This window comes from Oncorhynchus mykiss, chromosome 1 (assembly GCF_013265735.2).
Source record: "Oncorhynchus mykiss isolate Arlee chromosome 1, USDA_OmykA_1.1, whole genome shotgun sequence".
NCBI classification, from domain to species: domain Eukaryota; kingdom Metazoa; phylum Chordata; class Actinopteri; order Salmoniformes; family Salmonidae; genus Oncorhynchus; species Oncorhynchus mykiss.
Window position 1 is genome coordinate 36,880,208 of NC_048565.1, and position 13,531 is coordinate 36,893,738.

The 13,531-nt window shown below is 43.8% G+C and overlaps 1 protein-coding gene across 5 annotated transcripts in view; it reads right to left on the reverse strand.

Annotated features, from left to right (window-relative positions):
* Positions 1-4,264: 4,264 nt before the first annotated feature.
* The window catches only part of trim44 (tripartite motif containing 44), a 68,500-nt gene continuing 59,233 nt past the window's right edge, over positions 4,265-13,531 (reverse strand). For all 5 annotated transcript variants that reach the window (XM_021600592.2, XM_021600572.2, XM_021600563.2 and 2 more), the window contains one exon: positions 4,265-5,055. In XM_021600592.2, coding sequence (XP_021456267.1) covers positions 4,971-5,055 — 85 coding nt within the window. In that variant the 3' untranslated portion in view covers positions 4,265-4,970. The remainder of the gene's footprint in view (positions 5,056-13,531) is intronic.

Genomic DNA, 13,531 nt, shown 5'->3' on the forward strand with positions numbered 1-13,531 from the left:
ACAAATTATTTTTGGAAGACAGGGTCCTAAAAAAGGGACGTTTATTTTTTTGCTGGGTTTACATGTTATCTATGCACTTAAATAGCGAATGGAGGATGCTTTTCCAGTGGCTAATTTTCATGCCAGCCAGGTAGGCTATACATCTGTTGTAAAGAGAAGCAATGTGCTTAAAATTATGAAATAAATAAAGCTGATTGGATCCTCCTCTTTCTAAGAGGCCATCCCTCTGTTCTCATGCAATTGCATAGTCTATAGAAATGTTGCACAACATGAGCTTATGGGCTCTCATGAAGTGTTTGATTAGATTTTTGATTTCATTTGCATTGATGTCAGAATTATTAGAGGGACAATAGAGTGCTGAGTAGCAGGCAGTTAGCAAGTTCGGCAGGCTACGAATGACAATCAGCAGCATAAGAGTTTTGAGCAGCCTAATTACCATGACTAAATGGTCACGTGGAATTAGATTGCCGTCATGACTCGTGACAGCCAGTGTGGCGTTAATACGGTCACCATAACAGCCCTAGGCAGGGGTGGGCCTCGTCAAATAAATGGATGCCATCTTAGACAGGCACACACACACCCACGCAAACACAACCACAGGCTGTCTTGTAAAGCTAACCTTGTGGGACACACAATTCAGTCCCATGCAAAATTCTATTTTCCCCAAGCCCTAAACCGTACTCTTTCTCTAACCTTAGCCAAAAACCTAACCTTAACCCTAACCAAATGTCCCCAGTTAGTCACATTTTTGTTTGTTTACTATTCTTGTGGGGACTTCTGGTCCCCACAAGAATAGTTAAACACTTCCACGTGCACACACACAAAAGTACAGCCACATATTGAAAAGGGCAACCGTACAACCAGGTTTGAGCCTCTTGCAGTGTGTGGTACAATTTCTCCCTGCTACTCCAGGCTTGCATGCCAATAAGCAGAATCATTAAAGCATGTCATAGTGGGAAGGTGGGCGTCTGAGCTGCTCTGTTACTCTGAAACCACAGCCTACAGACGTGTTTTAAAATTATTAAACACACTAATTAAAGCCACCCGCCACTAGCATCCCTATCACGTAACTAATTTCATCTCACAACCCACAAAGCAATTAATTCCTGTCAATACAAACAAACATATTGTCTATTTTGCCCATCGGGAAAATGGAGGTCTAACAGATGTGTGCGTGCGTGCTCTGCGAGGTGAGCCCAGCCTGGGAGAGCAGGTGTAATTGGATGTGGGAAAAAAGGAAACTTGTGGTCTCTCTCGCTCAATTAGATCAAACAATCTTCTCCTCTCCATTTCCTCCTCAGACAACAGGGTGCATTGTTCCCCCTCAGGTCTGTTATTATTGCTTTGATCATGTTGGAATCAACGATCGAGGCGACGTAGATGACAGGCTAATGATAACGCGTTGAAACCAGCCCTCCTTTGATAGCATAAAAGCCCCTCTCCATCTATACATCTTGTCTGGACAAAATCAATTTAGCTGCACAAAGAGGAAAAATATGCCCCACTAATAGGGTTTTAGTGCTTTGGTCCGCTGACACTCAGCAGTGGCTTAGCCATGCCTGCATGGGGATCAATGACTCCTACAGTAAGTCATTAAGGCCCATGTCTATAAAGGGAAACAGGTGAGGAGAGAACATGTAGAAAGGCATACTAAGCTCCAGCTGACCATGGCCAGTCGTTTATAGTCGTTGAGTTCTCAATGCAAAGACATTGGCAGGTCTGCTGAAACTGCAGCTCCACACTTGATGGAGCGTTCCATATACATTTGAAAGCAGGTGTGAAGCCGCAGTGTGCTCTGCGCCAGGATTCTGTTAAATGCGTAAAAAGGGAAGTGGGGGGAGCGGAAGATGAGACAAAGAGTTTTCGACTGTGACTGTGAGAGAGAGAGAGAGTGGTTCTAGCTTGGCGGAAGATGAGACAAAGAGTTTTCGACTGTGACTGTGACAGTGACAGTGACAGTGAGAGTGAGAGTGAGAGTGAGAGTGAGAGTGAGAGTGAGAGAGAGAGAGAGAGAGAGAGGGGTTCTAGCTTGGCGGGGTTTACGGGGAATCTCTTTCTGGCTGTTGACTGCAATTAAATGGTGCCGGCTGTTAGAAGACATAATTTAAGAGCAGCTATCCTTCTCCCCTTTCCCTCCATTCCTCTACTTCCCCAACCCCCAGTCCTGTCTGAATGAAAGGGTGCCATGAATCTTGATTAAGGAAAGACAGAAAATTACTCCCTTCCTTACCCAGCTCATCTACCCCTCCTTCCCTCCCTCCCCTACAAAGAAGTGCTGTTGAGGTGCCGAGAAGGACGGGTGATGGCAGATGTTTTGAGAAATGGACCTCACAGATGGAGGTGGAAAACACCACAGAACTTAGCTTGTCTAATAAATAATTAAGGGAGAAAATATGCTTGTGAAACAATTATTTGTCATTTCATTTATTAAGTCATTCAAGGCAACAGCATTAATAAACAATTTCATATCCTGACTATTTACCTTTACTCTTACCATGATTGCTGAATCAAAATGAATCTATGTATATGTGTGTGTGTGTGTGTGTGTGTGTGTGTGTGTGTGTGTGTGTGTGTGTGTGTGTGTATATATATATATATATATATATATATATATATATATACATACTATGTATACAAAACTATGTGGACAGCCCTTCAAATGAGTGGATTTGGCTATTTTAGCTACACCCGTTGCCTATACTGAAGAGCTCAGTGATTTTGAACGTGGCACCGTCATGGGATGCCACCTTTCCAACAAGTCATTTCGTCAAATTTCTGCCCTCCTAGAGCTGCCCTGGTCAAGTGTAAGTGCTGTTGCTGTGAAGTGGAAACATCTAGGAGCAACAAGGGCTCAACCGCGAAGTGGTCGGCAACGCAAACTCACAGAACGGTACCGCCGAGTGCTGCCTCTGTAAGCAATGTCAGCCCAAGAACTGGTTGTAGGTAGCTTCATGAAATGGTTTTCCATGGCCATGCAGCCGCACGTAAGCCTAAGATCACCATGCGCAATGTCAAGCATTGGCTAGAGTGGTGTAAAGCCTGCCGCCATTGGACTCTGGAGCAGTGGAAATGCGTTCTCTGGAGTGATGAATCACTCTTCACCATCTGGCGGTACGCTGGACTAATCTGGGTTTGGAGGATGCCAGGAGAGCGCTACCTGCCCCAATGCATCGTGCCAACTGCAAAGTTTGGTGGAGGAGGAATCATGGTCTGGGGATTTTTTCCCATGGTTTTGGCTAGGCCCCTTAGTTCCAGCGAAGGGAACATCTGAACACTACAGCATACAATGACATTCTGTGCTTCCAACTTTGTGGCAACAGTTTGTGGAAGGCCCTTTCCTGTTTCAGCATGACAATTCCCCTGTGCACAAAGCGAGGTCCATACAGAAATGGTTTGACGAGATTGGTGTGGAAGAACTTGCCTGCACAGAGTCCTGATCTCAATCCCTTCGAACACCTTTGGGCTGAATTGGAACGCCGACTGCGAGCCTGGCCTAATCGCCCAACATCAGTGCCCAACCTCACTAATTCTATTGTGGCTGAATGGAAGTAAATCCCCGCAGCAACGTTCCAACACCAGAAGAGTGGAGGGTGTTAGTTATAGCAGCAAAGGGGGGATCAACACCATATTAATGCCCATGATTTTGGAATGAGATGTTCGACGAGCAGGTATCCACATACTTTTGGTCATGTAGTATATATATATACATACTTTTGGTCATGTAGTATATATATATATATATATATATATATATATATATATATATATATATATATATATATATATATATATATATATATATATATATATATATATTACATGACCAAAAGTATGTATATATAAATAAATAAATATATATATATATATATATATATAACTTATTTTGTAGCAGTCATGAAATTATTATATATCTTTCTATTAATCATTTCATGACTGCTACAAAATAACATGATCCATTGGGTAGGGCTTGGTCCTGGTCACAACCCAAATCATATTGATTAGGTTAAAGGTTACTTTCTCCTTTAAGACTAAATAGACCGCATCAAAATAAAATAAAAACTTGTGTGTGATTATTGAATGACATGATGGAGTAAGACAAAGTACTGTGTGCAGTTAGTCGTCAGGAGTCAGGACTGCACTGTCTGTTGTACACTGCAGATTGTCTCGGGTAATGAGGCATGGTATTACAGAGAACGCTGACACTGCACAAAGAGCTATTACATACAGGCAAAATACACTTCGATTCCCCGTAACATGTACGCAGCAGCTCTCAGAAATCAATATGTGCCAACGCATCATCTGATGAGGAATCTGACAAACACAAGAGGAAGGAGGGGAGATAATTTGAAGGTGAGGACAAACAAGAGAAGAGGAGAGCAGTTAGTAAGTACTAGGTTGTGTTTATACATCAAGGCAGATTTAAGACACTTGTGATATATTTCCCTTCAGAGTATAAAACAGGAACACCCACCTTGTCCTGTACATTCTATATTCCTCCTCTGATCTAAGGTGTTCTGTCAACTTATTTTGCCTGGCTTTTTTTTTGGTCAATGCTGCTTGTCATTACTAAATACATAGAAGAAATGAATGTAAAGCACAGCGTGTCACATTCAGAATTTCATGATCCAATCCTGACATCTGCTGGGTTTTAGCAGGTCCTCAGCTTTTCTACCTACACTCCTCACTGAGCACAGCTCACCAGACAAGGATCTGATTGAGTGTGAAAATTTTGCCTGACGGGAATAGATTGCAATCGACTCATGAACCTCAATTTAAAAAAAAGACTTAGCAGAGTTTTAAAAGTTCTGAAAGCAGAAAGAAAGAGCCATCCATTTTGTTACAGCCTTCTTCATTCTCACTCCATTTTCGTCAGACATGGAGAGGAGAATCTCTCTGGTTTTGTTGGTCTCCTGGACAGAAGTAGGAGGAAAGAGAGGAGTGGGAAGTGATCTGTGATTGGGCAGATGGTGTCAGGGGGCGTGTCCCATTGAGGATCTGGACCCACCCTCTCCATAGTCCCTGGGGTCCTGAGGGTCTCGTCTCGGCTCTGGGAGTCTGAAGGAACGAGACACACAAGAAGATCTGGTGAGAGGAACATCTCTTTTTTCTTTCTTTCTTTCTCTTTCTTTCTTTCTTTCTTTCTTTCTTTCTGTCTTTCTTTCTTTCTTTCTTTCTTTCTTTCTTTCTCTCACTCTCTCTGCCACACACACATACAAACATTTGTTTTACTATCCTTGTGGGCACCAAACAATTGACTCCCATTCAAAATCCCATTTTCCCTGACCCCTATCCCTATCCCTAACCTAACCTTAACCCCAAACCCTAAACCTAACTAATTCTAACCCTAACCACTAAGCCTAAAATGCCTTTTTCTTTGTGGGGACTAGTGAAATGTCCCCACTTGTCCAAATTTTCCTTGTTTTACTATCCTTGTGAGGACCCAAAAAACAGACACATTTGCGGGTGCATGCACAAACACTACAGTACATGTCACCAATCAAAAGTATTAGCTTGTATTATTTTGAGATGTTAAGTAGAAATGCTTTATTCTACTTAGTGGCTGTCGAGTGACGCAGGTAAAGTGATTGCCAAATTGGTGGAGCCTATTGCAATCAGAGACAGTGTGATAGATTCCATTCCACCGGGGACAGGCTGCACTAATCATATCCCCTAATTGGACAACCTTCTGAGGGTGACAGAATGACAGAACAGCCCTCCTCCCAGAGGGAGAAGGGAAGGGACAGGAAAAAAATACTTCTCTCTCCTCCCAGAGAGAGAGAGAGAGAAGCCAAGAAACAGACAGACCCCTCCTCATTTCTTCCTCCCCTTATCTGCACACTCATTCTCCTCTCTTTCCCTCTATATCCTTCCCTCTCTTCCTTCTGCCCACTTCCTACCCCCTGATCTCCTCCCAAAGACCACATCTTTGCTGGATCTCACTTTGTCTGAATTCAAACATCCCTCTCCTGCCTCTAGGACCTCCTCAGAGGCTACTACTCTGTTATCTCCTCTTTAACAACCCAACAGCCCTCTTCTGCCTCTAGGACCTCCTCAGAGGCTACTACTCTGTTCTCTCCTCTTTAACAACCCAACAGCCCTCTCCTGCCTCTAGGACCTCCTCAGAGGCTACTACTCTGCTCTCTCCTCCTTTAACAACCCAACAGCCCTCTCCTGCCTCTAGGACCTCCTCAGAGGCTACTACTCTGTTCTCTCCTCTTTAACAACCCAACAGCCCTCTCCTGCCTCTAGGACCTCCTCAGAGGCTACTACTCTGCTCTCTCCTCCTTTAACAACCCAACAGCCCTCTCCTGCCTCTAGGACCTCCTCAGAGGCTACTACTCTGTTCTATCTTCCTTTAACAACCCAACAGCCCTATCCTGCCTCTAGGACCTCCTCAGAGGCTACTACTTTGTTCTCTCCTCCTTTAACAACCCAGATATTTGGCCTTTCCCCCTCTCCTCCTCACTCTCTTGCTCCTCTCAGACTGTGGTGCAGCCTCAGGCAGCAGAGCAGCATATCCATGAAATCATCCTAATTTGTGGATGTTCATCACTCATTTCGTACCATATCTTACGAATTTCAAATCGTACAATATGTTATACATTTGCAATTTGTTGTGGCTAACATTAGCTAGGTTAGTGGTTAAGATTAGGGTTACGTTAAAGGTTAGGAATAAGTGTTAGGGGTTAAGGTTGGGGTTAGTGGAAGGGTTAGCTAACATGCTAAGTAGTTGCTAAGTAGCTAATTAGTCAAAATGCTAAAGTTGTCCATAATGTTATTCAACCTTTGGGTTGCTAGATCTTCACGTTATACGCTCACCTTCTTTTCGTTTTTTGATGTAACCTTCTGTCTTATGTAACCGTTTACTATGTTATGTCTTTTAGGGCAAGTTGTTGTTGTCTTTATATTTTTCTTCAACAAAGTCAGTGTGAAAGTATACACCTTCGCACCTCTGATGCCTGTTATACTCTAAACGCCTTTTCTCAGAGTGAGAGCAAGACAGAGAGAGAAGAGAGAGGTTTGCGAACACACACACACACACAGAGACACTGTTATCCCATGCCTGATATGAGGGGGAGAAGCCGTGTTTTGGGAGTAACTCAGAAAGTCTTATTTGTGTAAGGCAATTTCATCTTTCATCTCCAGTCAACCAAAAAGTCTCCCTGCTGTTTGATATGAAAATGTAATTATACATATATTCACATGGCTCCCCTACGGTGGGAAATTAACTATTTCTATTGCAATAGTCCTGGCTCAGCCCTTGGACGTAATAACTTATTTATTTCACCCGCAGGAGACAGGGCAGTACGTCAAGAGAGAGAACAGGGATAGCGTTAATAAGGAACAAAATGTCAGGATGAAGGGAGAAATATTCCCTACAAGGTTAGATTCCTGCTCTCTGCTTTTCCCTCTCTCTCTTTCTGTAAACGTGCACAAGTTTGTACACACCTCTCCTCCAACACCTCTCTTAGTCGCTCTCTTTCTTCCTTTCCCTTCACCACCACCACCACCCACTCCCTCCATCTTAAGTACCGTCTTACTGAGGACTAATGCAGTCCATGCATTATTGATTAACATCGATACGTTTTTCGTCCCTTTGCCTGTGATCGTGGCCTGCGGCTAGGGGGCACGTTGAGCTGTTAAGCCCAACGCGGGGCTCACTGTCTGGGGTCGGGAGAGTTCTGAGACCCCTGGGTGATGGATGCATAGATGGGGTCTCAATGGATGGGATCAGATGTGTATGTGTGCGAGAGACAAATGTGTATGTGAGAAAAAGAGCGTGCTCTAGGGGAAAGGGTTTCCAAAAAGTCTCTGAATCTTACTAACATCCACTGACTGTGTAAATTGGAAATGTCTCACCCTTCCTCTTAAAATGAACCAATTGTTCATTTTGGAAAACTTTGTTCTCCCCGCGAGGAACAGGGGGCAGGATCAAGCACGGTGTTGCTGACTTTGTTCTTTATTTTTTTTTGGGGGGGGGGCTGGGTTGCTGAGGCCTATAGAGACAGACAGAGAGGAAAGGAGAGAGGGAAGGAGGGGAGCTGTGGCCTGATTAAGTTTGATTCCCAGGATATGAGAAATTGCAGGGCTTCTAAGTCATCATCCGGAAATGCGCCCATCAGGCTCCAGCCTTGCCCCGTCAATCTAGCATTACTGCTCCGTGCATAATCAGACTGCGATACTCTGGAAAGGCTCAATGTGGGGGGGCAGGGGTGGCAGGGGTAGGGGAGGTGGGGGGCGAGGTCCCTACTGATTTAGCAGTACTTTAGTGCTTGAAGGCGACTGGGGGAAAGCGGGAGTAGTGGAGACACGAAGAGGAGAGGCTGATGAGGAGGGGACAGGGAAGTAACTTAGGTCTTTCCTGGTTAAGCATAGAGGTTGTCGGAGTGAGCACTTCACCAGAGCACCAGAGTAGAGACACTCATGCCAGTCATCCAAGTGGTAAATAAATATCCCCCATTTGCATTTCCAAACAGCGGTGATGCCGCCTGGGGAGAGAGGCCCATTTCTCAGGACCCTTGGGGCCTGTGAGGGAAGGGGGCTGTAATGAGAGAGGATCCTTAATGGTTATCGATAGGGCCTCCAGGACAGTCTCTTACCCTGGCTCTCCAGTAAGCACTGTACTCTGCCACTACTTAATGAAGTAAAACTTGAATCTTCTCCGGGATGATTTAACATCGCACACAGCTCTGAGACATGGACCAATCGAGAAGTAGATGGGGGAGTGATATAGGAAAGGAGGGAGAAAGGGATGAAGAGAGGATGAGAGGGAGTATGAGTGATGAAGATTGAGTTGAGGGTTATTAGCAAAAGAATGAGAGAAGAAAGAGAGAGAGAAAGAGAGTGAGCGAGAGAACAAAAGAGAGAGAGAGTCCAGATGGCAGTCCGTTGTGGAAAACGGAACCAGGAGTATGATGGGTAATTTGACATAGCAGAGTGAACACTCCACTGGGCCTAATTGGCCATTGTCCTGCGAGGCACTACATCCCTTTCCTCCTCTCTCTCTGTCTCTCATTCTCTTTATTTAGCGCTCTTCCTCTTTCCCTCTCTATCCTCTCTCCGTCTCCATGTCTGCCTCGCTCGCTCTCTCTCTCTCTCTCTCTCTATCCCCATCTCCCTCTCTCCATCCCACCCTCTCTGTCTCATGGTTAATGTCAGTAGATCTGTCCTCTTCCATCTGACATCTGCTATGTGTGAAATGTGTAATTTAGAAATGGCCCCTGCTCATCCACCTGTCCCTGGGAGACCCTGTGCCATCCCCCAGCACTTTGTACTGCAATCATCCTGCCACAGAGAATCTGAGCTGGGGATGGAGTGTGATGAGGGGAAATGCAGAGTGGAAGGAGGCGTTGGAGGGAGGGTAGGGAATAAGGGAAAGGGAGAGATGGAAAGGCAGAGAGGAAGACAAAGATATACTGTATCAGTGCTTCACATGAAGCTTGAGGAGGAAATGGATTCTCTGTCAGAGTGATTCAGAGGAAGCAGGAGGAACTACTATTATGTAAATTGGAGATTGTGTGTTTGTCAGCGCATAGCGTTTCATAGGTTGAAAGGGTGAGAGAGGATTTTGTAAATGTATGCTTTCACCACCGCGCCTCTAGATAAGAGCTGTCAATAGCGATTCAGTGCGCTGGATAAGAGTAGATATTCTTTCTATAAAAAGCTGTTATTGATATTGGAGTGTATTATAAACTGGAGCGGCTTGGTGATGCAACCTACCCCTGAGAGGGAGTGAACGCCTTCACGCCCATCCACCCACACATCATCTCCCTCCTCTTCACTTCACACCAGCCCACACACAAGCATGCACACTAAAATAGAGACAAAGAGTGAACAGACGGGCTAATAAAGCTGTGAAACAAAGCCGCAGAGGGAAAAATAACAAGAGTAGAGGGATATTTTTCCATGAGAAAAGAGATATCATCGCAAACCATTCAGTGATGCCTGACATAATTCCCAGAACATTCTTGAAAACAATTCCTTTGATAGAGCTACCTCACACCTAAGTTGCAGTAGAGAGAAAGTGAAAACGCAAAAGCTATCTAGCCACCAATCATGTCCTGAGTCGATGGAGAAGCCTGTCATGTGACGCACACACATACCATTCTATGTACTAACCATTCTGTAATCTCAGCCCACAGCCAGATAGATACTGCATTCCCTCTCATCCGTATCCATACATATATTTATACAGTACTGTCAAGGGTACAGCAATAGTGTACACCAATGGGAGAAGTGTGATGCTACAGGCAGAGGAGCATAGGATATGACCTTTAGTTTACATTGCATGTGATTGATGTGAGCAAAATGCTGCTCAGTGCAGTTGGAGATGAATCCATCTCATTAGCTTACTGATCCACAGCCTCCAGCCGCCCTGATTCCAGCTCATCTTCATACATGCCATTATGTAAAAATTTACATTATGAAATTCACTGGATACTACCACCCACTCGCCAGAAGAAATCCATGCAATCCCCCCACCATATGAAGTGTAGCATACATTAGCCTGAAAATGCCTCTGTGTGCTACCGGCTCTGAACCACAACTCTGGAACACACAAGGTCAGTGATGTGGAATTAAAACAAGCGTTGGTGATGTTTATCCAATAGAATAATCATTGAGGAGATGTGAGTTAGCAGCAGTTTTGCAGCCGGTATGAACACTTATCCACCCAGAGCCAATTTCCTGTGCGTGTCCGACAACGTACGCACCTGCCTTAATCGTTTACAGGAATTAACAAAGAGCCGTTCTGATAAGAGCATTAACTATTGTAAAGAGTCAATCTGACACAGGCTCATTTAGTGCTTTTACAATCACTTGTTGCCACAGGGAAAATTGAGGAATTAGCCTAATTGAGGGGAGTTGCATTGAGCAACACTGTCTCCGCCGCCTGCGTAGGCCGCAGAAATAAAATCTCTCATTAATTAGTAGTGTGAAATTTCATTTGGCGGCTCTGTGCTCCGGGGAGGGCTGTTAGTGTAGCGCGGCATCACGTGGCTGATAATTCCCCCATAAAGCTAATTTTCACAGAGATGTAAATAGATTGATAAACAATTAGAGAGCATTCAGCACATCCTGGATCAGCCGGCGCCTGCCTCCTATATCTCCTTCAGAGTCGTTAAAGTCCTATTAGGCAACTTAATTCATGTCTTAAAGAGCATCCTAGAGAAGATAGGAGAGAGAAGAAAAAACCCAAAAGTGGAGGGCCAGGTATAGAAAGAGGAGCCGGAGGGAGAGAGAGGTTTAGTTTATTCATTCGACCATTTAAAAAAAACGGCACACTTGAAACTTGAAAAGCCATACATGCACATGAGTAAAATCACGGAGGATAACACACAAAGTCTGGGACTTATTTTCATTGTGATCTTGAGACAAGATGACTAGGCAAGATCCAACACGGCTGCGCACAGTTTGACAGCGAGATAATAAAACATAAAAACAAAGAAGAAAACATCTCATCATTGCAGTTGCATCGTAAGGTACATTCAAACAGAGCACATCAAACTGTTAACTGTATTTTTAAAGTTGCCCAGAGAGGACATCGTTTTTATGGGCAGAGCCAACACATTCTACTCTGAGGTTCCAGTATACAAGAAAGTACCTTTCCCAGCATTACTCTTGAACCTGTATAAGCACACATCAGCAACACCTGATCTGGTGCTGTGATTGTGTGCATCCCTAACATGGGGAAAGTAATCAGTTAGATATCTGGGCGCAGAACCATAAATTCTCCTGTAAACCAAACCCAGTCTAAATCTGGGACACCCTAGCCTCAACAGGCAGCCAGTTGAGTTCCTGAAAGCAGCTCCTGCCTATGTAAGCATGTGGACTCACCTTCAATACTACCCTGATCAGCTTATTCTGAACTATCTGGAGCTTCCCCCCAATCTGGATAAGCCCCCAAACCAGGAAGTACTAGCGTAGTCAAAACGGCATTGAATGAGGGTAGTTGCTAGCACTATCATGGAGTACTTATCAAGCAGATTGGACTTTCTAGCCACAAACTTAGTCCAGGCATGAACCTTTCCTAGCACTTTAGTGGCCATGCTCACACCTCCCAAACTCCCTAACTCCACTCTGACTTCCGAGGACCTACACAATTTAGGTCTGGATCCAAAAGTAATGGCCTCAGTTTTACCTAAGTGCAGAGATAGCAATTGGCTTGGAGATAATAAGCTAATGTTAGTAAGCTATGTGCAAACTATCCTCTCCAACAAAGTTTTACTTTTATGAGACACCAGAAGTGTAGAGCCATCCGCATAAAAGGAAAAGACGGAAAGAACAAGCATATTTCATATCGTTTATATACAGTAAAAACAGTAGAGGTTTCAGTTTGGAAATTAGACAGTGGTTAACTGTATCAAAGGCCTTCTGTAGGTCAAGCAGTACCAATCCACAGCGTTTTCCCTCATCAAACTCTTTCCTGATGTAGTCAGTCAAGTAAAGTCAAATTGAATCAGTGTAATAGGTTTTTTTTAAACCACGACTGAAAATCATACATTAGACTTAGCTTTTTTTTAAACATTTATAAATATCTCATGTTCAACTCTCTCCAGGATCTTTGATGTTATACTGAGGATAGATACAGGCCTATAGTTCCCAGGGTGAGACTTGATCCCCTTCCTATACAGAGGTATAACTTTAGTGTGTTACATGTCCCTAGGAAAGATGCCTTGTTCAAGAGAGAGATTAATGATATGCGTAATACAAGGGGAAATTTGCTCAGCAGAATCTCTAAGAAACCTTGCAGGAATATTATCCAGGCCTTTGGCTTTGGAGCATTTAAGCTCTGCTAATATACAGGCTACTTTGGTTGTTGCTACCTTTGCAAAAGAAAAACGTTTTAGCTGAACCCCTAACTCTGCATAATACTCCTTGACTTGGGTGTTTCCATACAAACCAGAATTGGTGATCAGCTTGCTAACCAGCTTGCTGGCAACAGACGTAAATAAAGAGTTGAATTCATTGGCATCCTCTGCTTTTCATATACCATCTCCCCCCTGATGTTCAGTCCAATACTGTTTAGTTTGTTTTTGGTAGTACTACAGCCTAGTTCCTTACATTATTTCTAAAGCTTTTTAGGGTCATTTTTGTTCTCAATTATTTTCTCAGCAAAGTAACCCCTCTTAGCTTCATCCATCCTGCTCTGTGCTTCATTTCTGTTATGTTTATAAGGGAGAAAATCTGGCTGCTCTTGAGAGTTCCTTTTTCCTTGCTTTAATAGATTCTAGAATCTCATGATTAAACCAAGGAATAGATCTCAGCTTTACTCTGACCCATCTAATGGGAACCATCACATTCACCACCTCAAGGAATCTACATTTAAAGGCTTCCCAGGCACTGTCTACCCCTACACTATCCAGCACAGATGCCCATACAATTTTACCCTCTTGCGCCCTAAATATTTCAACATGGTATTTTTTTTTAGTTCATTTGATTCAAATCGTTTTGTGACACTTAACAATATCTTGAAAAACCCACCTTGTGCAAAATTTAATAAAATGATCACTGATTCCATAGACTATTACTC